Raw genomic sequence first — 25,022 nt, 5'->3', positions numbered from 1 at the left:
ACTTACCCGATAATCATGATTTAATTGACCCTCCCTTCCTCCCCATAGAGAACCAGTGGGACCGAGGAATAATTGAGGAGGTGTCAACAAGAAGTACTTGAGTACCTGGCCACAGGTGGCGCTGGTAAGTACACCCCCTTCTAGTATTGTGATAGCTGGCGTATCCCTCCATAGAATTCTGTCGGGCAACAGAGTTGACAGCTACATGATTATCGGGTAAGTATATTCAAAAATTTATTTTACTAATAAAAATAACATTTTACAGGTTACAATAATTTCTTTTTAAAATACGGTACTAATGCAGTTGTTTTTCTGCCGATAACCAATTCATTGAATTTTGGAGATTATTTTATGTATTTGTTCACATTTAAAATACTTTATTACTGTCTTTCATGTAGTTGTTCACAATTAGAATAGGGTTTACTGCTCTTTTTTATATAGTAGTTCAGATATAGAATAGCATGTACTGTCCTATTTATTTAGGCACATTTAAAATTATTTGACAATAATAGATTGTATTTTGTGGTAAAGGATTAGCTAAAGAACAAAAATGAGGTTGTTTGTGTTGCCCTTTTTTGATATGTGGAGGTTGTCAGTTTGGTAATGTGAATAATATGCAATTTTGAGCATATTTGGCAGATATAAGAACATAATCTGAGTCTACTACGGTAGAAACCACATTGGCTCAATGGCTTTAATGACTTCTCATTAGTTATGATAAAGTAAGATAGAGTTGGGCAAAATGTATTGTTATCGATGTTTATTACTGCTTGAGTTAACAATATAAGTAACCATTTCAGCAAAAGAAGCTTTCTTTAGCGGTTTTTTGTTTGCTTCAGAGTGCTTTCAATTTGTTTTCTGTGATGTGCAGATTTTTGGTACTCAGAAGAAGTGTCGATTGTAAAAGTAAACAGCACAAATATTTTTGTTACACTATTTTTGAAATATGTAGTCTGTTGATATTTAAATTACCAATTAACTGCCAAACAGTTTGTTACAGTGGTTTTGTACTAGTTTGTCAAAAATTTGTTGCGTTTAAAATTCTCGGTTAACGACCCAAACAGTTTGTTAGTTTTATATAGTTCAAGTAGTACATTAAAAGCTTACTCCATCCTTTTATTTCATAGAAGCCAGACTTTAGTTTTAGTTTTATATTTGGAAAGGCTTACATAGTTACAGTAACCTAGTGGATAAGGAAAAAAAAAATGAAAAACTACTGGATATGTGGAAAAGGACTATAGTGGAAGGGTAATTACCAATAAAGTTTCATCAATTTTAACTCCAGAGCATTGCCATTCTCCAAAATTAATCCTGAAAAAGTACTCAAGGTTGAAGAAAAGGTGGAAGAAAAAGCTATCAAAGGCCGGAAGAAATTACAGGTCCTCAGCTTACAAACATTCAGGGATACAAACACAGATCCAACAGAAATCATAAATCTTAACAAATTATTAGAAGTTTGTATTGTATACTGTAATAAATGAATAAATACTATAATAAAGCAAGATATCATTTTATACAGTAAGCAAAACAACATTTACAATAACCTGATAAATATTTCTTATGAATCTGTACTATTTGTTGACTTTGTAACCTAAAATTGTAGCCGTAGGAGTTAGGTTAGGCTTACCCTAGAACAGAATTAAACAATTTTACAAAATTCGACCTATAAACATATTGGAACCTTTTAAGTTTGGAAGTTTAGGATCCTCTGGGTTCTGTACTTCATCAATAGTGAACAAATATAAGGAAAATATTCCTTTAGAAGCTATTGGAGCATTGCCAAAGAAAGACTTGCCCATACTATATAAAGAGTTCGGAACTATAAAGCTTGTGACAAAAATGTAACAGATATGAGAGATGAAAATTTTTGACAGTACAAAAGTGAAGTAAATATTTTTTCAACTTTTACTACAGAGATGATGATAGCATAAGTGCTCCAAGGAAAAGCCGTTGGGAGTAGGAACAAGAAATTATGCTGAAATAAATACCATGTTGAAATACATTGTTGAATGCTATACCTCTGAAAATTTATGGAAGTTTTTGCCAGCAATATCTCACAATTTATTTCGTATACTAATTTAGTACAGTACATGCATTGGATATTTTAAAGCATTGTTATAATTCCTATCATGTTACTTTAAGTAGATATTCATATGACACTTCACTATTATTGTAAGTTATATTTTTTTTTTTTGTGTCTTAAGATTTTTAGTCCATTGATATGTATTGTAACGGCATTCTCACCATCGACGTATTGTCTATCAATACTTAATTTCTTGATAATTACTGTTGGCATGATAAACAAAACTGTTTATTTTTTACATTACAGTAATGGAATTGTTTTTTTAACAATTCAATATAGTGTACTTCTTAGATGCCCAAAGTTTGATTACATGTTTATTTTAAACAAACCAGCATTTATTCCTATTTTATGTTAGTTTTCTTCATGCACATTTAAAAGAATCGTGATTCCTTAATCACTAGCTTCCTTAATTAGTGTGGTTTTTGCCACCTGTCTTCGGGAGTTCATTGACCTCAGAGGTAACTGTGCCTCCTATCAGCAAAGGGACTACCCCAATTGATCTGTGTTTTGGTGCTCATCAAAGGTCTAACCAGCCATTGTACTACTGTCGTCTGTTGTTCTTCTCAGATTTTGTTAAGGATCAAATGCTATTTCTCTGACCCGAGGAACTTCTTAAGCTCTATTCGATCAAGTAGATCCCTCCCAGCACTCTCGACAACAGAGGTGCTGCATGCCAGAGAGGTTGGAATTGCTCTACTGTCAATCGATTCTGTGAAAGGAGCGCTGATAACAAGGACCTATTGGAAGAGACTGGCACAAAGACCTGAAGGCTGCTACCATGGAAATCTCTCCCAAGAACTGCATAGAGTAGCTTTCTTTTTCTACCACTGGTTAAGTGCTGCTGTATACTTTGCCTCAACCTGAAATTTGACAGTCCTGAAACGCTTCTCCTCAAGAAGAAGGCAGGGATCTTCCTTATGCTTCAACGTGCATATCAGTGGGCATTTGTTTCCTGAAGGAACAAAGAGGGAGAAAAATGCACTCGGTCTTCCAAGATGGTTCTCCAAGCCTTTGCAGTCATATATTGCCGTGGAGAAGTCAACTGGGTTTCTGGGACCATCTATCTCTCCCTTCCTTGATGCCTTTCAAGATGAATATGGAAAGTACCATTCTGTCTACCACCAGGAAAGAAGACTTCTTACACTAGTGAACATGAAGGATACATACTTCTGCATATCCATTCTTCAGTCCTTTAGGAAGTTCCTATTTATTGTCCATAGGGTTTTAGTGACTAATTCGAAGCCCCCAGATTTTGGTTGTCTACCACTCCCAAGCATTCATACTCGCCTCTTCTGATGCCCCCTCAAAGAAAATTTGTCTTTTTGGATTTCTGAACGATTGACTTTTCGTATTTCCTCCAGGAAGCAATACTCCAGGACCATGACAGTCTGCTTTCTGTTTGACACTGTCTGCAGAAGAAAGTTGTCAGGTCAGTCATACTAGATGTAGATATGCCCTTATGGAAAAGTTTTCTATGGTTAGATGTAAGAAATATATTTTCAGATGTGGTATATTTCACTAAATCTCTATTCTAAAATACATTAAACTTTGGAATTTCATAGATTAAATCTCAAATATCTTCTAGTGATTCAAGGAAATTGGGTATGGTTCCTTTATTGAAGTGCAGACTAATTTACCATGATTTTAATTAGTTATGTGTACAGTACAATTTGTCTGTCGATTTGAAAGAGGATAACCTACTATACAAAAATAAGCTTGTTTCCTTTTGAAGTTAAATTCATACAGTATTCCACTGTCTTGGGTTAGAATTCTCTTGCTTAGAGGTACATTTGGCATGCTGTTCTTTTTAATTTCTCTTCCTCTTGCTTTTTGAAGTTTCGCTGTTGGAGCCTGTGGGCTTATAACATCCAACTTTTCCAACTAGGGTTATAGCTTAGCTTTAATAATAATGATAATAATTTAATAATTATATAGTATTGAAAGAAATGCTTAGAATTACTACCTCTTATGTTAAAAAATGAAAATACAGTACTGTAGTGCAATCATAAAGTCCGGTTTACTTTAGGCCATCAAATCAAGGTCTACAAACAATGTGGTTGATATGGTATCTCTTATGATGATAAGGTACCAGGTATTGGTACATCTTCTTATCTCTTTATAACCTTTATAGTTGCCATCAAGTAGTGTACAAAAGACCTCACATTTCATAGATATAGATTTGTATTTTTTTCAGAATTAAGTATAACAATGTTATATAAGTTACCTTATTAGGGAGGCATTTTGAAAATTTTAATATACCTTATACTGAATATGATTACCTGTATATTTATAAAAGAATCAGGTTAATTTTTAGTGTAATTTCTTACTTAGTATACAGTAAATGTGTTTTGAAATAAACTTTGAAATACTTCTTGGCTAAATCTTTTGTGTACTGTATTATATCCATTAGGTTTATATTTATAAATTTTATATTATTATTATTATTATTATTACTACTACTCGCTAAGCTACAACCTAGTTAAAAAAGCAGGGTGCTATAAGCTCAGGGGCTCCAACAGGGAAAATAGCTCATTGAGGAAAGGAAACAAAGAAAAATAAAATATTTTAAGAAGAGCAACAAGATTAGAATAATTATCTCGTATATAAACTATAAAAAACTTTATTAAAACAAGAGGAAGAGAAATAAGATGGAATAGTGTGCCTGAGTGTACCCTCAAGCAAGGGAACTCTAACCCAAAACGGTGGAAGATCATAGTACAGAGGCTATGGCACTATCCAAGATTAGAGAATAATGATGTGATTTTTGAGTGTCCTTCTCCTAGAAGAGCTGCTTACCATGGCTAAAGAGTCTCTTCTACCCTAAGAAAGAGGAAAGTGTTCACTGAACAATTACAGTGCTGTAAGAAGAATTGTTTGGTAATCTCAGTGTTGTCAGGTGTACGAGGAATAGGCCAGACTATTCGGTGTGTGTGTGTGTGTGTAGGCAAAGGGAAAATGAACCGTAACAAGAGAGAAGGATCCAATGTACTACTGTCTGGCCAGTCAAAAGACCCCATAAGTCTCTAGCGGTAGTATCTCAAGAAATAGAATTAGGAATTTTTTCTCTGATGTAAATGTTTGTCAGATGAGAGATTGCAAATTAGTAACATGTAGTTTGTTGTTTCTCCTGAAAGGAAAAAAGCAAGAATTTTTACTATGAAAACTCCTTTTAGATATACTGTAATTGATTTTTAGAAAAAGTATTTTGACTTCCATATTTTTTGCTGGTAGGAATTTGATGAATACTGTGCATCTACTGTATTGTACATATGTAGATCTTGGTTGTTTAGTACACTAATATATCGCAACTTGTTGTCCAGAAACTTCAAAGATCAACATTGTAGAACTTATGTAAACAGTGCCTGTACAGCGAATAGTTGAAGCGCAAATTATGTTTGTGTATTAACAAAAATCAATATATGTAAATTCACCAAATTTTCCTGAAGGTATACTGTGAAAGGTATATAGGTGGAAGTGCAAAAGGAATTAATGAATGCACTTACTAATTTAAATACAGTATTTTCATGTTCTGTACTAGATAAACACACTATAGAATTTGATGGGTCTTTTATTGTAAAGTTCAAGTTTACACAAATATTCATTGGGTAATATTATATCCTTATTTTTCAGAATGCAATGGTACCTGGTGTGAAGTATGTCTGAAGCTGCCAATGCCAGCCACCTGCACCAGCTGGGTGTTACAGGTGAGTAAATGAAATATATTTTTGGTGCTGATTCATTATCATGCATGTTTAATCAAACATCCAATGTGTCACGGTAGTTATATACAAGTTCAAAAATGTCATTATTTGTTTATTTTATTCTCACATTAAGTGAATACATCACCGTTTAACCATTTGCCAGCACTTAACCATGTGGTAAACTAGAGGTGGAGCTAGATATTCTTAGTCATGTCCCCTTCTGTTAACAGCAGCTTTGTTTCCATATTTGTTCCGTAACCGAAATACAAACCACGCTATATACATTGGGTTTACCTTTCGGCGTAGCTGAAATGACGAGCCAATAGTTTTTAACGAGGGTTAACTACCCCCGCGCTAGTTAGCGGGGGTAGGGGAAGGGATAGCTTGCTACCCCTCCCCCCCACACACCGGTGATTTGCTTCACTTCACTTTTGGCTCCGGCGATGAACAGACGTGTCTGTCCATCGTCCTCGTTGACAGCCTTAATCTTTTTCTGCTTTTTCTTTCAGTTTGTGTGTGTGTGTTAGAAGTTGACCACCTTTATTGTTCACTATGCACAAGTGCCCTGGAATTGCCGGCCGCCCTTGTGGTACTTTTATGTCGGCCATGGACACTGATCCTCACACCCTTTGCCCGCAGTGTCGAGGCCGACGGTGTGATCAGGAGAATACGTGTAGTGAGTGCAGGGAGTGGTCTGCCTCCCAGTGGGAGAGGTTTGGCTGCCGGCGTAAGAAGAAGTCCAAGAGAGACCGTTCTCCTTCCGGGGTTGCCTTGAAGGAGGAAGGTTCTCGGGACTCTTCTTTCGCCGCCCAAACCTCCTCCGAAGCTCCCCCTCGTTCGGCTCCTAAGGAGAGTCGGCCGAGTGGGAGCGCAGGCCCTAGTTCTGTTTCCCGACCTTGGGTTGGGGGAGAGGGCGTCGCCTCCCATAGCGGGGCGGTTCCTCCTCCGGGGGAGGTTATTGATGAATCTTTGTCTAACGATGATCTTTTTCAGATTTGGGCTTCCCTGGGGCTTAAGGGCCTGCCCTCCAGGGTAGCCCTGATTGACCTTGTCCAGTTAGGGGCCGCTGTTAAGCAGTCGCCGGTGATAGCAGAGGTAGACCCTCTGTCTATCGTCGACGTCGTGGTGACAGAGGCTTCCGACGGGGCGGGTCAATCCTCTGCAGTTGTGGATGTTGGTGCTGACGGCTCTCCTCCCCCTTCCGTACATCCTTCGAAGGGGGAAGGGAGTCCCGCGGGCTCTTCTGCTGTCCAGCCTCCTTCTAAGGGGAGTGCTTTGACTGAGACTCCCCTTCGGAGGACTGATGGTCCTGACGATCTTCCTCGTGGCCGCCTTCGCCGTAAGGCTCACCGTCCACTGCGTCACAAGGGCCTCCCGTCTCCTTATAAGGGTGCTAAGAGACGCCTTTTTGGATCTTCACCTTCTTCCTCCGAAGGGGACTCTCCTCGCCGTAAACAGCCTGCAGCTCCAGCTTCCTTAGACCTCTCTGGGGATCGGTCTCCTACGCCTTCCAGACCTTCAACTTCTGGGGCAGATGTTCAGCAACCTGACCTCGTCACCCGACGGGCAACGGTCCCTTAGGGGCAAAGGGATTCTTCCCTTGCGCGTGCAGTGTTAGCGCACAGGCGCTCTCCTGCTCGTCAGCGTTCTCCTGTTCGCCAGCGCTCTCCTGATGATCGCCCCTCTTCTTGCCAGTGCTCTCCTGAGGACATCCTTCAACCTGTTGTTCCTGTTGAGCGCCCAGCGCGCCAGCGTTCCCCTGCTCGCCCTTCTGCAGTGTTAGCGCACAGGCTCTCTCCTGCTCGTCAGCGCTCTTCTGACCGTCAGCGCTCTCCTGTTCGTCAGCGTTCTTCTGAGGACCATCGCCCCACTGCTCGCCAGCGTTCCCCTGTGGTCTCCGAATATCCTGCAGTTCCTGTTGTGCGCCCCGCGCGCCATCAGTCTCCTGAGCGCCCTCGCGATCCTCAGCTTGTTCCTGCACAACATCGCTCGCGTTCTCCAGCGCGTGTTTCCAAAACGCACGTACGCCCACGCGCCTCCTGTACCTGTTCGTGAACGTTCGCCTTTGCGCCCCGCGCCGACTGTTCCCTCACAGGATTCCACGCGTCGCCCTCTTGCTCGCTAGCGATCACCAGCTTGCCAGCGATCACAGACGATTCAACAATCGCCTGCTCGTCAGCGTTCTCCTGTGCGTCAGCGATCATCTGAACATCGGCGATCTCCAGACCGCCCGCGTGACCTATCGCCTGCGCGCAAGCGTTCTCCAACGCGCCGTCGCCCAGAGGATCTGGAAGGACATGGGTCGCCCTCTGTTAGCTCGCCTTCGCAGGGTCGTTCGCCTACGCGATCTATGCGCTATCGCTCGCCAACGCGTCACCATGCGCCATCGCTCGCCTACGCGCCAGCGTTCACCAGCGCACCACCGATCGCCTGCTCGCAATCGCTCTCCCACGCGCTACAGGTCTCCTGAACAACGTCGTCAGCGAACTTCGGAGCGTTCTCGCTCGCCCGCGCGTCAACAGGCTCCCTCGCCGATGCGCCAACGCGTTCGCTCACCGGCTCGCCCACGCGCTCGTTCGCCTGTACGCCCACTCGCCTGCGCGCCCGCGCGACCGCTCGCCTACGCGCGACCACCGTTCGCTCCGGATTTCGCAGCCCGTGACAGCAGTAGGAACGCGTGTCGCCAGACCGCGCTCATGATCGCCTCCACCAAAGCGCAGGACTCTTGTGCAGGATAGGGAAGACACTTCAGAGAGGTCAGTGCGTCTTTCTTTTCCTTTTCAGGCAGGTCCAGTGGTGTCCACTCCGAAGGATCGCCCGATCCCCTTCCCTCCAGACTTGGTTTGGTCCTCTGATGCGGGCGTTAGTGAAGGCTATGAAGCCAGCACTCGCCAATCAGGGTCACAAGCCAATGACTGCCTCATCTCCGCTGAAGAGAAGGAGAGGAGTGGACTTCGTGGTGACTTCCCCCAGGGAGAAGTTGGTTCCTAAGAGGTCTGTCGGGAAGGCCCCATCCCCTTCGCAGGCGTTTTCTCCTTCTCCCGTGGACGAGGCTTTTCCGTCCTCGGGTGAGTCCAGTGAGGTGATAGTCTCCCCCTCGGCACCAAGGGGGGAGCCTTCTCTTCCTGGAGGAGAATCGTCTCGCGCGGAAGGTGCTCTCCGAACCTCTTTGTTGGGATCCTGTATCCCTCCCAGGAGGGAACCCAAGGACTCCAAGACCATCCCGAAATCGTCTTCAAGGATTCGCCAGGAACCCGCTGCTCCCCAGGAGAACGTCCACGCTTCGTCCCAGGAAGAGATTCCGGGGACGGGAAACTTAGCTGCTAGCCCGCAAGGAGGAGACCAGCAGGAATCTGAACATGCCTTCTGGCAGGTCCTGAGCCTGATGAGACAACTCAACGGGTTCATGGACTCCGTGATCGCCCCCCGAGAAGGCAAGGACACGGTCCTGGACCAGGTGTTCGATGTTCAGAAGGCCCCTAAGACCAGTGCGGCTCTGCCCTGGTCTCGGGTATTGAAGAGTGCCAGAGCCAGGGCCAATGCCCAACTCGCGATTCTTGCCTCCTCTAGTCGTTCCTCTGCCGGGAACAAACTCATCCCTCCTCCTCGTCTCCAGCAGAGGAGGTATTTTGAGATCTTGGGTGAGTCTAGTCTCGCTCTTCCTCTCCATCACTCCGTAGAAGAGCTGGCTAAGGGAGTTCCTTTCGAGAAGCTCTCCGCCCGGCAGGTGTCGTTCTCGGCGTCGGAGATCCTGAGCCATGAGAAGGTCGTGAAGTGCGCCATGCAGGCCACTTCGTGGCTGGATATATGGCTAGGAACTCTGGGCATCCTATTGTGCTCCGAGGACTTGTCTAAGGAGACCAATAGGAAGGCCCTGGAGACCTTCTTACTCTCGGGCACCCGCTCCATCGAGTTCCTGGCTCACCAGGTCACCACCCTGTGGGCCAACTCGGTATTGAAGCGGCTCGATGCGGTGACCGAGAGGTTTCACCCGAAGGTCCCCGCCGTGGATGTCTGTAGGCTCAGACATGCTTCCCTCCTTGGGGAGAATCTGTTGGAGCCACAGGATATGGAGCGAACGGCTGAGAAGTGGAGGAAATCTAGCCAGGACTCCCTCCTCCATAGGGCCCTTACAGCTCGGCCCTATAAGCCTCCAGCTCCGCAGCAACAGCAGCAGCAGCCTCGTAAGGCACCGAAGCAGGCACCGGCAGCTAAGAAAGTGGTGTCTAAGTCCCAGCCCTTTCCAGCCAAGGTCAGGAGGGGGGGTAAGTCCTCCAGGGGAGGCGAGACTCATAGAGGGAGCGGCCGCGGCCGCAAACACTAGGAGTGGCAATCCCCCCGCGTGTCCACCTGTGGGGGGATTCCTTCGACGTTGCGTGCACAGGTGGCAGCAACACGGGGCCGATGCTTGGACGGTTTCGGTGATCGGCCAAAGCTATCGCGTCCCGTTCATAACATCTCAACCTCCCCTGACAGCGAATCCAGTGTCGTTGAGCTCCTATGCCATGGGATCGGTAAAGGGGCTAGCCCTTCGGGCAGAAGTCGAGACCATGCTCAAGAAGGATGCTCTCCAGGAGGTCGTCGACGGCTCACCAGGCTTCTTAAGTTGACTCTTTCTTGTAAAGAAGGCGTCTGGAGGCTGGAGACCTGTCATCGACCTCTCGGTTCTGAACGGGTTTGTCAAGCAAACTCTGTTCAGCATGGAGACAGCGGACACGGTCAGACTTGCGGTGAGACCTCTAGACTTCATGTGCACACTGGATCTAAAGGACGCGTACTTCCAGATCCCAATCAATCCGTCTTCCAGGAAGTACTTGAGATTCTGCCTAGACGACAAGATCTACCAGTTCAAGGTGCTGTGTTTCGGTCTCTCCACAGCACCTCAGGTGTTCACCAGAGTGTTCACCCTGATTTCATCTTGGGCGCACAGGAACGGCATCCGTCTCCTTCGTTACCTGGACGACTGGCTGATCCTAGCAGACTCTGAGTCGACCCTTCTTCGACACCGAGACAGGCTTCTAGGTCTTTGCCAGGGTCTGGGGATCGTGGTAAACCTCGAGAAGTCCTCTCTGCAGCCGTCCCAACGACTGGTTTATCTAGGCATGCTAATAGACACCAATCTCCACAAAGCCTTTCCATCAGACGACAGGATAGCAAGGCTGAGGAGGGTGGCGGAACCCTTCCTCAGGCGAGAAGAGCTTCCCGCCCAATCGTAGTTGCGTCTCTTAGGTCACCTGTCCTCCCTGGCTCGTCTGGTTCCAAACGGCCGCCTCAGGATGAGATCCCTGCAGTGGCGGCTCAAGTCCCGGTGGAATCAAGGATCCGATTCCCCGGACGTTCAGGTCCCGATAGGATCTTTGGAACGGACGGACCTGTGGTGGTGGCTGGTCGACGAAAACCTGCGAAAGGGAGTGAGTCTTCTCGTCCTCCCCCCTGAATTGACACTGTTTTCGGACGCGTCAAAAGAAGGGTGGGGGGGCGCATGTTCTGAACCAGAGGACCTCAGGCCTTTGGTCAGAATCAGAAAAGTGCCTGCACATCAACCTGCTAAAGTTGAAGGCCGTCTTTCTGGCTCTTCAACGGTTCCAACGGACCCTGGCGGGTCACTCCGTGGTGGTGATGAGCGACAACACCACGGTAGTGGCTTATATCAACAAGCAGGGAGGCACTTTTTCGCAGCAGCTATCCCATCTTGCAGTAGAGATTCTGAGGTGGACCGAAGTCCACTCGATAACACTATCAGCTCGCTTCATTCCTGGCAAGAGGAATGTGCTCGCCGACAGTCTGAGCAGGGCCACGCAGATAGTGAGTACCGAGTGGTCTTTGGATCCTCAGATAGCCAACAAAGTCCTGAGTTTGTGGGGTTCCCCGACCGTGGACCTGTTCGCGACAGCGTTGAATTTCAAGCTGCCTCTGTACTGCTCCCCAGTCCCGGACCCCAAGGCTCTCTGGCAAGATGCTTTCCAGCAACGGTGGGACAACATCGACGTGTACGCCTTCCCACCGTTCTGTCTGATGAGAAGGGTGCTCAACAGGACCAGACTATCGGTCAACTGTTCGATGACTCTGGTAGCTCCGCTATGGCTTCACGCCTGGAGACTGTCCAGCGTCTCCTCACGGAGAGAGGCTTTTCGCAACAGGTTGCGGAGAGAATGTCTCAGCACCTGCGAAAGTCCTCTGAGGGAGTCTACCAGGCGAAGTGGAGAGTCTTTTGTGGTTGGTGTCGTGGGAGGGGTATCTCTCCACTCGATGTCACTATTCCAGCAATAGCGGAGTTCCTCGTATATCTGCGGGAGGAAATGCGCCTTTCTGTCTCGGCAGTGAAAGGCTATCGCTCAGCCTTAAGCTTGGCTTTCAGGCTGAAAGGCGTGGACATTTCTTTCTCGCTAGAACTCTCTCTACTCATACGTAGCTATGAGCTTACCTGCCCCCAGTCGGAAGTGAGACCTCCTCCTTGGAACGTGGTTCGGGTCCTCAGGGCTCTTAAGAGACTTCCCTTCGAACCATTACGCCAGGCCTCTGATCGCCACCTGTCTTGGAAGACGGCTTTCCTGCTCGCTTTGGCTTCGGCCAAGCGGGTTAGTGAACTTCATGGTCTCTCGTACGACATCGCCCATTCAAGGGGATGGGGGTAGGTAACGATCAGGTTCGTCCCTGAGTTTGTTGCCAAGACTCAGAATCTTGGGGTGCCGGATCCTCGGTTCGACTCTTTCAGGATCGCGAGTCTCCGTTCTGTAACAAGCGACCCAGACCAGCTGCTACTATGTCCAGTGAGGTGTCTGAGATACTACTTGAAGAGAACAGCTGTAGTCCGTCCTCAAGTGCGAGCATTGTTTGTAAGCACAGGCAGGACGAAGAGGAGGGTCACCAGGAACACCATCTCGGCTTGGATTCGAAGGGTTATCCACCACGCCTTGAGTCCAGACCCTCCTCCGTCACGTCGCCCTAGGGCACACGATGTCAGGGGTGTTGCTACGTCCCTGGCCTTCAAGAGAAACTTCTCTGTGACGCAGGTGCTTCAAGCTGGGGTCTGGAAGCGTCAGACGACCTTCACAGCCCACTACCTGCAGGACGTGACCCACAGGAGCCTCGATACATTTTCTATCGGCCCTGTGGTGGCTGTACAACAGCTGGTCTAAGCTCAGGCTCCTTTATGGACAAGTAGCAGTAGGTTGAGGGCGTTGTTACCCGGTTTTAGTCTGCGTGAATGAAAGAGTATGTCTGACCCTTACTTCTTTCTTCATTCTCCCCTCTCTTGGGGAAGCAGCATCCTGGTCTTCGCATAGCTGACCTTGACCTCTGCAGGTAACCCATGCTTCCTTGTACTCCTAGTATTAAGCTTAATACTGTCGCGTCCCCCATACCCTGACGAGGTGGTATTGGGAACGTCCTATCCTAGATTCCTATCTAAAGGTCTCAAGGTCAACTTCATAGGACGAGTCACACTTTCCTCCACACACAACTTATGTAGGCCACTCGTTCCTAGCGAAGCAAGGAACTTGAGGTGCAGGGGCTCCTTTTCTCAAGTGCTACTCACTGGGAGGCGGAGGCCCCGGGCAAAGCCAAAGTCAGTAAGGCTGGGGACTTTCCACCCTTCCTAAGGGGTAAGTCACCCAATGTAAATAGCGTGGTTTGTATTTCTGTTACGGAACAAATGACAAATTCGGAGATAATTTGTATTTTTCCTAACCATACAAACCTTAGCTATTTACACATATTTGCCCACCAGCCCTGTCCCCCAAGTCAAGTCCTACTTCTAAGTGAAGTGAAGCAAATCACCGGTTTGTGGGGGGGAGGGGTAGCAATCTATCCCTTCCCCTACCCCCGCTAACTAGCGCGGGGGTAGTTAACCCTCGTTAAAAACTATTGGCTCGTCATTTCAGCTACGCCGAAAGGTAAACCCAATGTAAATAGCTAAGGTTTGTATGGTTAGGAAAAATACAAATTATCTCCGAATTTGTCATTTTACTTTTCCTCTGTTCCCTTTATTAAAGGACTCAGATCTGTTTAGTTGGGGAAAACATGAATTGCTTGGAATAAAATTTTTAATTTTCTACTTGATATAAAAATTGATTTGATGTCTGTTATTACACGTAGTGCCTAGTTTAAAATTACTTCTGCTGTGATTGTCGACCTTTCAACTAATTTTATGATTGCATTTTCTTGGGTGGTGCAATTTTATAATTATATTAATTTTCTATAAGTTATTCTTTAGAGCCTCTGATATCCGTATGGGTTGGTTTTGGCAGTTTACGCTTATAAATGTACCATTTACTGGTCTGTAGGTTTAAGAGATTTTTTATTTTGGGGAAACCTTATATTCAAATTTTTATTCATTGTACTTCATTGTTAAATTACTTTTTCACATCCACAAAACTTGGTTTTGTAAGTTTTGAAAAAAAAAAGTTGTAAATTACTATAAATAGATGGATGTTTATTTTAAAGAAATTGTGTATCTTGTAACAAAATCTCCAGTTTTGAGTTAGGTATAAAGGGAATAACTGCTTCATAGAACTTAGTCACTTACTGTATACAGTAGGTATGTTAAACATGAGCTAACGATTTTTTCTTTTATTTTTACAGCTGTGAGTGGGGAGTTGTCATCTTTAAGTACTCTATTTAACAAGCCATCAGCTTATGTAGAGCTCTTAGTTGATGGCGTTCAGCAGAAGAAAACACAGCACGTAAAACACAATGCTCATCCTAAATGGCATGAAACTTTTACTGTGTAAGTTAAACATTACTTTCCTTTTGTACTGAATATTATTTCCATGAATCTTGTTTCTGAATAGATCAAGCTATTAAGTGAAATGGTCAACTTAACGACCTCTAGAAAAAACAGTAAAGAACATTCCCCCTGCACATTTGTACCCTCCCTTTAAATTTGCTGCCAAAACACTTCCTGGCTACTGAGAAGAGATTGACAGCCAGTGTCGGATGAGTTAGCCCAGTAACAAAGGCAAAAAAAAAAATTCAGATTTAAGTGGTTCCTGTCTGTAAGACACTTCTAATGTCTTACCTTATGCTTTTAGTGATTTGTTTTTAGAATATTTTATGTTTAAACTCATATAAGTAATATTTTTATTGTTTGGCTGTTCTACATTATTTAGTTATATATATGGCTAATCCTTCTCTGAGGTGTTGCTGTAAATGTAAAGTAAACAGCTTTTAATTTTGATCTTCTTCCCCCTCCTCGTTTCGCCGAGGTACTAAATGTCCTCTATCTTTTCGTTGCCCTCAATGTGCATTTCGAGATGATGAAATGTTTTAGAGATGTTAAAATGTCTGCACAGCTTCAATTGATCTAATTAGAGTAAAATATAGTGGTATAATGGAACGGGTTCATCTCGGTTGAAGCTTTGTCTTGACATTGAATGTTGATTTAGTTTTGATTCACAAAGTCTTATACCCTTCGTGGTTATTATGCCAGTACACTATACAGGAATTTTAGATGAGTTGCTTATTTTAGTGTCTTATTCTGGCTGAGTGTTAGCTTAATTTCATCTTTGTCTGTCATTTGATACTAGTATACATCAATGTCTTTTAGCATTCTACTTTAGAAGGTTGAGCTAGTCTAGCGATGACAATTGCTTTGTTGATGACATCATTTGGTTTTTCTGTAGCATTTACATTACTGTACAGTACAATGTAATCTTTCATATTATGGGGAGACATCTTTTCTGTTGTTATTTTGCTTTATGCTAGCTAGAAAATAAACATCTTTTCTAGTAATCTAAAATGCCTAAAACACCATTATTATTCATATATCTGTATATCGTATGTTACACTTGGGATTTTTATTGATTGCCATTTAGAGATACAGTTTGCGTATATCAAGTAATCATTCTTCCGGTCATAACGTTACTTTGAGGTTCTCTGAGCGATGAGTCATTTCTAAAAGTTATGTTCCCATTTCATTTTGTGCAATATGTTTGGTTCTGCCAAAAATTGAAGGTGGACTCTGGGATGTCAATATTAGAGATAGCGCTTCCTTGAGATCGGCTTTGTTGAGTGTCAGTCTTACATTTGATACTTTTGTTTTTATTATTTGAAAATTCATATTCTATGAGTAAATAACTACAGTTTTCTGTATATTGTTAAGAGAAGTTTCCAGTTTTCTCAACATTCATATGCATTCTTAATTTGCTTCTATTTTTCTCATCACAGTATTGTAATATTGTTTTCAAAACTTTTTTTTTTTCTTTGTTTTACAGGTTGGTAACCAAAGATTCTGTTTTGGTGTTTCGTGTATCTGATCATCATACTTTAGTGAGAGATTCAATTATTGGTGAAGCAACCCTTAATCTCTCCGATGTTGTTGCTAATAATGAAGGCCGATCTAGTTCCTCTCACACACTCACTCTTAATCCACCTCCTGGATCTTGTGCACCAGCAGGTAATTTTCATTATGATTTATTGTTATGATAGGCTGTATACATAGCTTTTTTTATTCAGTAGATAACTGGTAAGTTCAAATATGTCACTAAGTATCAGAAAGTTGAAAAATTTTTCTGGTAAAAATATTTCTATGGATATTTCTTGAAATGGTGTTATTTTAATTGTCGTGTTTTAAATGGCATTATTGTAAATGTTTTGAGTTATTGAGTCTTCATCCAAGAGTGGTATCTTTTATAGTCTAGACGTATAGAAGACGAGGAAAAGATGGTTGGGGATTAACCATCAAGAAAGTAATAAGAAAGAAAGGTGTAATTCATGAAAATAAGGGAAAAATCCTCCCAAAGTTTAGCCTAAGGAAAATGTCATGGAATCATTGAAACTAAGAATTTTCAATATTAAACTTACCCGATAATCATGTAGCTGTCAACTCCGTTGCCCGACAGAATTCTACGGGAGGGATACGCCAGCTATCACTATACTAGAAGGGGGTGTACTCACAAGCGCCACCTGTGGCCAGGTACTACAGTACTTGTTGTTGACGCCACCTCACTTTTTCCTCTGTCGTGCTTCCGGCAAGACGTTCTTGGATACGCTTATGATTTTGGAGTATTGTTCACGGTTTGGTGAAGTATTTCTCTAAAATTTGCAGCTATTCGCTATACTGGAAACTTCTATATTAGCTTAGTTAGCTTTTGGAATTAATTTGATTAATTATGGTGACGAAGAGAGTATGAACTCTCTTTCACCTTTAAATGGCCGACCCTTCCCTTAGACGGAAGTGTTGGTGTCTAAGAGAGTATAGACTCTCTTTCTTAATTTTGCTTAACAAAAGTTATAGATTTATTTTATATCTCTCCGCCTCTTATAGGCCTCTTCGATTAACTTCCTTTTATTATAAACTTATTAAAATTAATTTTTATATTTGTTTATATTCGACCTTCCTAATAGTAGGCGGTCTTTTCTTGGTACCGAAGTTAATTAACATTGAGCCCGTCATTTCGGTTTTACCTGTTAACATATTATGCTATTTTAATGTCTTTGAAAGAATTTCTTTGATAGTCTCGTACTGTTTTCAAAGTTGAACTAACGTTTTGTTTTGTCTCTGCAGTTGTTGACGTTCAGAACGTTCAACTTGCGCTCTATCGTTACGATAGAGAAAGAATTTTCACGGTTTCACGTTGCAGTAAGAGTAACCGTGTCTAGCGTTTTGTTCATTCTTTCTTAACTTAATGGTTTTAATCCTAATAAAGGAACTTTTCATTTTGGGAAATATTTCAGTTTTTTCCTTTAACAATAATATGTTTTAACGATATATATGATTGGGCTCTTCTCTCAGGTTCTAAGTCAAGAGAGAGAGAGAGAGAGAGAGATAGAGACGGAGGGAGAAAGAGGAGGATAAACGTTTCATTCAAGCGAGTAACGTTGTTATCGTTTTTGCTCTTCTCCCTAGTCTCTTTAGGGGAAGAAGGTAAACGTTTCTAGAGTGATCTAGTGTTTAGTCTCTTTCCAGCCACTGAATTATTTATCTTTCATTAGATTTTTCTGTTACATTGTAATTCTGTTTTCGCAATTACTAACTTTTGAGAAAGGATAGAATTGCGTGTTTCAGGTACAAACCACTTAAAGTTTCGAGTTCAGTGAAATAAGTGCAAACAGAAAATCAAAGTGATAAGTGATTAGCGCAAAGTGTGTCAGTGTTGTGCGTGAGGGTACTTCTGTGCGCGCCAGTCGTCCTCCCAGTCCGGGACCTCTTGCAAGCTCCCAAGCCCAGGGGAGAAGCAATGTCGAAGGGCAAAAGGGTTCAGCAGGCCTTGATCGGCGCACAGAAGTATCCTCGGTGGTTGCGGGCGTGTCTTACCGAGACCGTCACTCCCACCCGCAGACGATTGAGCCCTTATTTTCCTCGTCTGCAGAAGAAATTTAGGGGAGAAAACGCTGGTCTCAGGTCTCAAGACCTCTTAAACGTAAAGTCCAGACCTATGCCAGACGTACGAAGTTAGAGTTCAACAACCCGGATGCAGTCATTGGGTTAGCTCTGACTCGCCGCAGTCATCAGTTGAATGCACTCCGCCTAAGAGGAGTAAGGTTCTGCCGCAACAGATCTCTGCTGTTAAGGCTTTACCTCAGCAGACCTTAGTGTCTGCCGACCCCAAGTTGACTCTACTGCAGTCCATGCAGTCACAACTTTCGGTCTTGATGCGTGAGTGTCGGGCTGAGAAGGTTGCGCCTCCGCCTGCGCTCGCTCCGCCTGCGCTCGCTCCGCCTGCGCTCGCTCCGCCTGCGCTCCCTCCGCCTGCGCTCGCTCCGCCTGACCGCAGTACCGCCTGCCAGGCGTACGATGTTGAGCCACGTTATGAGTTTACTGATCCCAGTGGTGTGCAGCTCCCTCCGCCTTCCTTAAGGCAACCTCAGCAATGGGAACAGGAGGCTTATACCTCTCTTCCTCCGCTTCCACTTGCTGTTCCACCAGTGAGGCAACACTCGCTTGAGGTACAACAACCTCTCCCATCCATGAGTCAGTCTCCTCAGCTCTCGCTGCAGCGAGCTCAACCCTCCTCAAGGCAAGCACCTCAACACCTTAGCCTTGCGCCTCAGGAGCCTCAACTTGCGAGACTTTTACTGCGTTCTGCGCAGCCACTACCTTTTCGCTCTCAGCTCACACCGCAGGAACCTCAACTCGTTCCTCAGGAACTTGCTACTGCGCATCCGCCAACCACTCAGCAAGCGCAACCCTTGAGTTCAGCCACTCATGCCAGGAGTCAGCCTCCTCCACCCATGCGCCTACCTTCTGCTACTTCCTTTGATCAGCCTTTGCAGACTGAGCCTCAGGTGTTCCCTCAACAGAGTCTTGAAGAGGAAACCACAACTATTGTTGTTCCAGCTCGTTCTGACTCTGCTGTTCAGCATACCTTACCTCCATTTTCAAACATTATGATAATGGAGGTTATTTGTATTACTTATAAAAATATGTTTGGAAGATTGAAAGACGTGCACGTGTTTAGGGGTATGGCTAACGGTATGTCTGATCATTTTTTGGTGGAAGGAAAATTGGTTGTAGCAAAAGAGTGGGGGAATAGAGTAGGTGGATGTAAAAGGGAGCTAGTGAGGGTTGAAGAGCTAATAAAACCTGGGGTAAAAAGTAAATATCAGGAAAGGTTGAAAATGGCATATGACGAGGTGAGAGTAAGAGAAACTGGTAATTTAGAGGAGGAGTGGAAGTTAGCAAAAGAAAATTTTGTTGGGATTGCAAGTGATGTATGTGGCAAGAAGGTTGTTGGAGGCAGCATGAGGAAGGGCAGTGAATGGTGGAATGAAGGAGTGAAGGTAAAAGTGGAAGAGAAAAAGAGGGCTTTTGAAGAATGGCTGCAGAGTAATAGTATAGAGAAGTTTGAAAAATATAGAGAGAAAAAGGTGGAAGTAAAGCGCAAGGTACGTGAGGCAAAGAGGGCAGCTGACCTGAGGTGGGGTCAGGGACTGGGTCAGTCATATGAAGAGAATAAGAAGAAGTTTTGGAAAGAAGTGAAGAGAGTAAGAAAGGCCGGCACAAGAATTGAAGAGACAGTGAAAGATGGAAATGGAAGGTTGTTAAAAGGAGAGGAGGCAAGGAAAAGGTGGGCGGAATATTTTGAAAGTTTGCTGAATGTTGAGGATGATAGGGAGGCAGAGATTATTGCTGTTCCAGGTGTTGAGGTGCCAGTGATGGGAGATGAGAATGAGAGAGAGATTACAATAGAGGAAGTGAGGAGAGCACTAGATGAAACGAGAGTAGGAAAAGCATCTGGTATGGATGGTGTGAAAGCTGAGATGTTGAAGGAAGGGGGTGTGACTGTAATTGAATGGTTGGTGAGATTGTTTAATGTGTGTTTTGTGTTGTCAATGGTACCAGTAGAATGGGTCTGTGCATGTATTGTACCACTATATAAGGGTAAGGGAGATGTGCATGAGTGTTGTAATTCAAGAGGTATTAGTTTGTTGAGTGTAGTTGGAAAAGTGTATGGTAGAGTACTGATTAATAGGATTAAGGATAAAACAGAGAATGCAATCTGGGAAGTACAGGGGGGTTTTAGAAGAGGTAGGGGTTGTATGAATCAGATTTTTACAGTTAGGCAGATATGCGAGAAATATTTAGTAAAAGGTAAGGAGGTGTATGTTGCGTTTATGGATCTGGAGAAAGCATATGATAGAGTTGATAGGGAAGCAATGTGGAATGTGATGAGGTTATATGGAGTTGGTGGAAGGTTGTTGCAAGCAGTGAAAAGTTTCTACAAAGGTAGTAAAGCATGTGTTAGAATAGGAAATGAAGTGAGCGATTGGTTTCCGGTGAGAGTGGGGCTGAGACAGGGATGTGTGATGTCGCCGTGGTTGTTTAACTTGTATGTTGATGGAGTGGTGAGAGAGGTGAATGCTCGAGTGCTTGGACGAGGATTAAAACTGGTAGACGAGAATGATCATGAATGGGAGGTAAATCAGTTGTTGTTTGCGGATGATACTGTACTCGTAGCAGACACAGAAGAGAAGCTTGACCGACTAGTGACAGAATTTGGAAGGGTGTGTGAGAGAAGGAAGTTGAGAGTTAATGTGGGTAAGAGTAAGGTTATGAGATGTACGAGAAGGGAAGGTGGTGCAAGGTTGAATGTCATGTTGAATGGAGAGTTACTTGAGGAGGTGGATCAGTTTAAGTACTTGGGGTCTGTTGTTGCAGCAAATGGTGGAGTGGAAGCAGATGTACGTCAGAGAGTGAATGAAGGTTGCAAAGTGTTGGGGGCAGTTAAGGGAGTAGTAAAAAATAGAGGGTTGGGCATGAATGTAAAGAGAGTTCTATATGAGAAAGTGATTGTACCAACTGTGATGTATGGATCGGAGTTGTGGGGAATGAAAGTGATGGAGAGACAGAAATTGAATGTGTTTGAGATGAAGTGTCTGAGGAGTATGGCTGGTGTATCTCGAGTAGATAGGGTCAGGAACGAGGTGGTGAGGGTGAGAACGGGTGTAAGAAATGAGTTAGCGGCTAGAGTGGATATGAATGTGTTGAGGTGGTTTGGCCATGTTGAGAGAATGGAGAATGGCTGTCTGCTAAAGAAGGTGATGAATGCAAGAGTTGATGGGAGAAGTACAAGAGGAAGGCCAAGGTTTGGGTGGATGGATGGTGTGAAGAAAGCTCTGGGTGATAGGAGGATAGATGTGAGAGAGGCAAGAGAGCGTGCTAGAAATAGGAATGAATGGCGAGCGATTGTGACGCAGTTCCGGTAGGCCCTGCTGCTTTCTCCGGTGCCTTAGATGACCGCGGAGGTAGCAGCAGTAGGGGACTCAGCAGTATGAAGCTTCATCTGTGGTGGAAATGTGGGAGGTTGGGCTGTGGCACCCTAGCAGTACCAGCTGAACTCGGCTGAGTACCTGGTTAGGCTGGAGGAACATAGAGAGTAGAGGTCCCCTTTTTTGTTTTGTTCTTGTTGATGTCGGCTACCCCCCAAAATTGGGAGAAGTGCCTTTGGTATATGGATGGATAAAAATATATTTGTATTCCTTGCAATATATTTTTAACAATATCGCAAAATATGGCAAAAATATGAATCATGAGTTATGAATGTAAGGTAAATATTATGTTGATATTAAAACCCCATGCAAGCATGCATAAAGCACTCTAGCACTGGTCATGGAATTTCTGAGAAATGTTATACGCCATGCACACGCTCTGCTTACCTTACAGCATGCTCTACATACAGCATGCTCTGCTTACAGCATGCTCTGCATACAACATGCTCTGCATACAGCATGCTCTGCATTCAGCATGCTCTGCATACAACATGCTCTACATACAGCATGCTCTGCATACAACATGCTCTGCATACAGCATGCTCTGCATACAGCATGCTCTGCATTCAGCATGCTCTGCATACAGCATGCTCTGCATACAGCATGCTCTGCATTCAGCATGCTCTGCATACAACATGCTCTAAATACAGCATGCTCTGCATACAGCATACTCTGCATACAACATGCTCTGCATACCTTACCGCATGCTTCTCAGTCACACATCTTTGGTTGTTGCCAACTCACTAGACTGTCAAGCAGTTTCATAACGTTGCCTTCTAGTCTGCTGCTTTTGCACCAGTGAAACCCTCACTGAGAGAACTTAGCTTTTCTAGGATATGGTCCCTGTAGATGAGAAAGTTCTTTTCTCCCTCCTTCTGATATTCCCTTGAGGACTCTGTCATTTGGAGGGAGCCTTTAGCTGCGTAGCCTCCTATGGACTTTTATTTAAGCATAACATGCTTCCAGGGAAGGTAATGGTTCCACTTCAGTCGCTAATCCCGTCTGTTACCACACCTGCTCCCATAGACCTTGAGCTGTGTTGCAAGACATGCAGTCCAAGCTTAGTCCTTGTTAGAGGATTTTTTGTTTACGGAGTCAATGTGTCACGGGGAAGACGTTCAACAACCAGCAGAAGTGACTTGTTGTGACGCAGTGCGGCAACCTCAGCAACCCGATAAGGAGTTGTCTGTACGACCCAGACAGTCTAGACAGATTCGGGTTGTCACTGTACTTCCTCGCTTGCCCATGGTTGACAGTTCACAGACTGTGCAGCAGTAGCATGATCTTGTGTCCGGCTCCGTCAGACGACTGGCTTTTAAGAGCTCCCACAAGTCGTCGCTGTCTGGAGATTTTCAAATGGACTATGGATCTGACCAAGGAACTGGGCCTCCTGGTCAATTTTGAGGAGTCTCAGCTCGTCCCATCCCAGACCATTGTCTCCTTGGGTATGGATCTTCAGAGTTGAGCTTTTCGGGCTTTTCCGTCGGCCCCAAGGATCTTCCAAGCCCTAGAATGCATCCAGAGCATGCTGAGAAGGAACCGATGCTCAGTCAGGTAGTGGATGAGTCTAACAGGGACACTTTCATCGCTGGCCCTGTTCATCGTGTTAGGGAGACTCCACCTCCCCCCCCTTCAGTATCATCTAGCTGCTCACTGGATAAAGGACATGACGCTAGAGACGGTCTCAGTTCCTGTTTCCGAAGAGAGGAGGTCTTCTCTCGCGTGGTGTAAGAACAGCTTTCTTCTCAAGGAAGTCTACCTTTGGCTGTTCAGAAACACGACCGCCGTCTCCTCTCGGACGCATCAGACACGGGCTGGGGTGCGACTTTGGACGGACAAGAATGCTCGGGAACATGGAATCAGGAGCAAAGGACACTTCACATCAATTGCAAGGAGTTGTTGGCGGTTATTCTGGCCTTGATAAACTTCAAGTCCCTCCAGCTTAACAAAGTGGTGGAGGTGGACTCTGACAACACCACAGCCCTGGCTTACATCTTCAAGCAGGGAGGGACTCTTTCGTGGAAGTTGTTCTAGATCGCAAGGGACCTACTCATCTGGTCTAAAGATCGAAAGCTAACTGGTAACGAGGTTCATTCAGGGCGGTATGAATGTCATGGCAGATCACCTCAGCCGGAAGGGTCAGGTCATCCCCACAGAGTGGACCCTTCTCAAGAATGTTTGCAGCAGACTTTGGGCCCTGTGGGGTCAGCCAACCATAGATCTGTTCGCTACCTCGATAACCTAGAGACTCCTGTTGTATTGTTCTCCGATTCCAGACCCAGCAGCAGTTCACGTGGATGCTTTTCTGCTGGATTGGTTCCATCTCGACCTGTATGCATTCCCGCCGTTCAAGATTGTCAACAGGGTACTTCAGAAGTTCTCCTCTCACAAAGGGACACGGCTGACGTTGGTTGGCTCCGCTCTGGCCCGCGAGAGAATGGTTCTTAGAGGTACTGCAATGGCTGGTCGACATTCCCAGGACTCTTCCTCTAGGAGTGAACCTTCTAAGTCTACCTCACGTAAAGAAGGTACACCCAATCCTCCACGCTCTTCGTCTGACTGCCTTCAGACTTTCGAAAGACTCTCAAGAGCTAGGGGCTTTTCGAAGGAGGCAGCCAGAGCGATTGCCAAAGCAAGGAGAACATCCACTCTCAGAATCTATCAGTCTCAAGGGGAAGTCTTCCGTAGCTGGTACAAGACCAATGCAGTTTCCTCAACCAGTACCACTGTAACCCAGATTGCTGACTTCCTGTTATATCTAAGGAAAGTAAGATCCCTTTCAGCTCCTACGATCAAGGGTTACAGAAGTATGTTGGCAGCGGTTTTCCGCCACCGAGGCTTGGATCTTTCCACCAACAAAGATCTACAGGACCTCCCTAGGTCTTTTGAGACCTCAAAGGAACGTCGGTTGTCCACTCCAGGCTGGAATCTAGACGTGGTCCTAAGGTTCCTTATGTCATCAAGATTTGAACCTCTCCAATCAGCCTCTTTTTAGGACCTCACATTAAAAACTCTTTTCCTCGTGTGCTTGACAACAGCTAAAAGAGTAAGTGAGATCCACGCCTTCAGCAGGATCATTGTTTTCACATCTGAAACGGCTACATGTTCCTTGCAGCTCGGTTTTTGCTAAACGAGCTTCCTTCACGTCCTTGGCCTAAGTCGTTCGAGATCCCAAGCCTGTCCAACTTGGTGGGGAATGAACTGAAGAGAGTACTTTGCCCAGTTAGAGCTCTTAGGTACTATCTAAAAAGGTCTTAACCTTTACAAGGACAATCAGAAGCCTTATAGTGTGCTATCAAGAAACCTTCTTTTCCAAGTTCTAAGAACTCAGTTTCTTACTATTCAGGCTTCTGATTAGAGAAACACATTCTCATCTGAAGGAAGAAGACCTTGCTTTGCTGAAGGTAAGGACACATGAAGTGGGAGCTGTGGCTACTTCAGTGGCCTTCAAACAGAGCCATTCTCTGCAGAGTGTTATGGATGCAACCTATTGGAGAAGCAAGTCAGTGTTCGCATCATTCTATCTC

General features: G+C 44.7%; 1 protein-coding gene across 2 annotated transcripts in view; it reads left to right on the top strand.

Annotated features, from left to right (window-relative positions):
* Positions 1-25,022, top strand: part of Su(dx) (Suppressor of deltex) — an 80,467-nt gene that overhangs the window by 9,976 nt on the left and 45,469 nt on the right. For both annotated transcript variants that reach the window (XM_068392158.1, XM_068392168.1), the window contains exons 2-4: positions 5,714-5,787; positions 14,368-14,512; positions 15,999-16,180. In XM_068392158.1, coding sequence (XP_068248259.1) covers positions 5,739-5,787; positions 14,368-14,512; positions 15,999-16,180 — 376 coding nt within the window. In that variant the 5' untranslated portion in view covers positions 5,714-5,738. The remainder of the gene's footprint in view (positions 1-5,713; positions 5,788-14,367; positions 14,513-15,998; positions 16,181-25,022) is intronic.

Source organism: Palaemon carinicauda, chromosome 1 (assembly GCF_036898095.1).
Source record: "Palaemon carinicauda isolate YSFRI2023 chromosome 1, ASM3689809v2, whole genome shotgun sequence".
NCBI classification, from domain to species: domain Eukaryota; kingdom Metazoa; phylum Arthropoda; class Malacostraca; order Decapoda; family Palaemonidae; genus Palaemon; species Palaemon carinicauda.
Note: the sequence above shows the minus strand (reverse complement) of the source record. Positions and strands in the feature narration are given on the sequence as shown.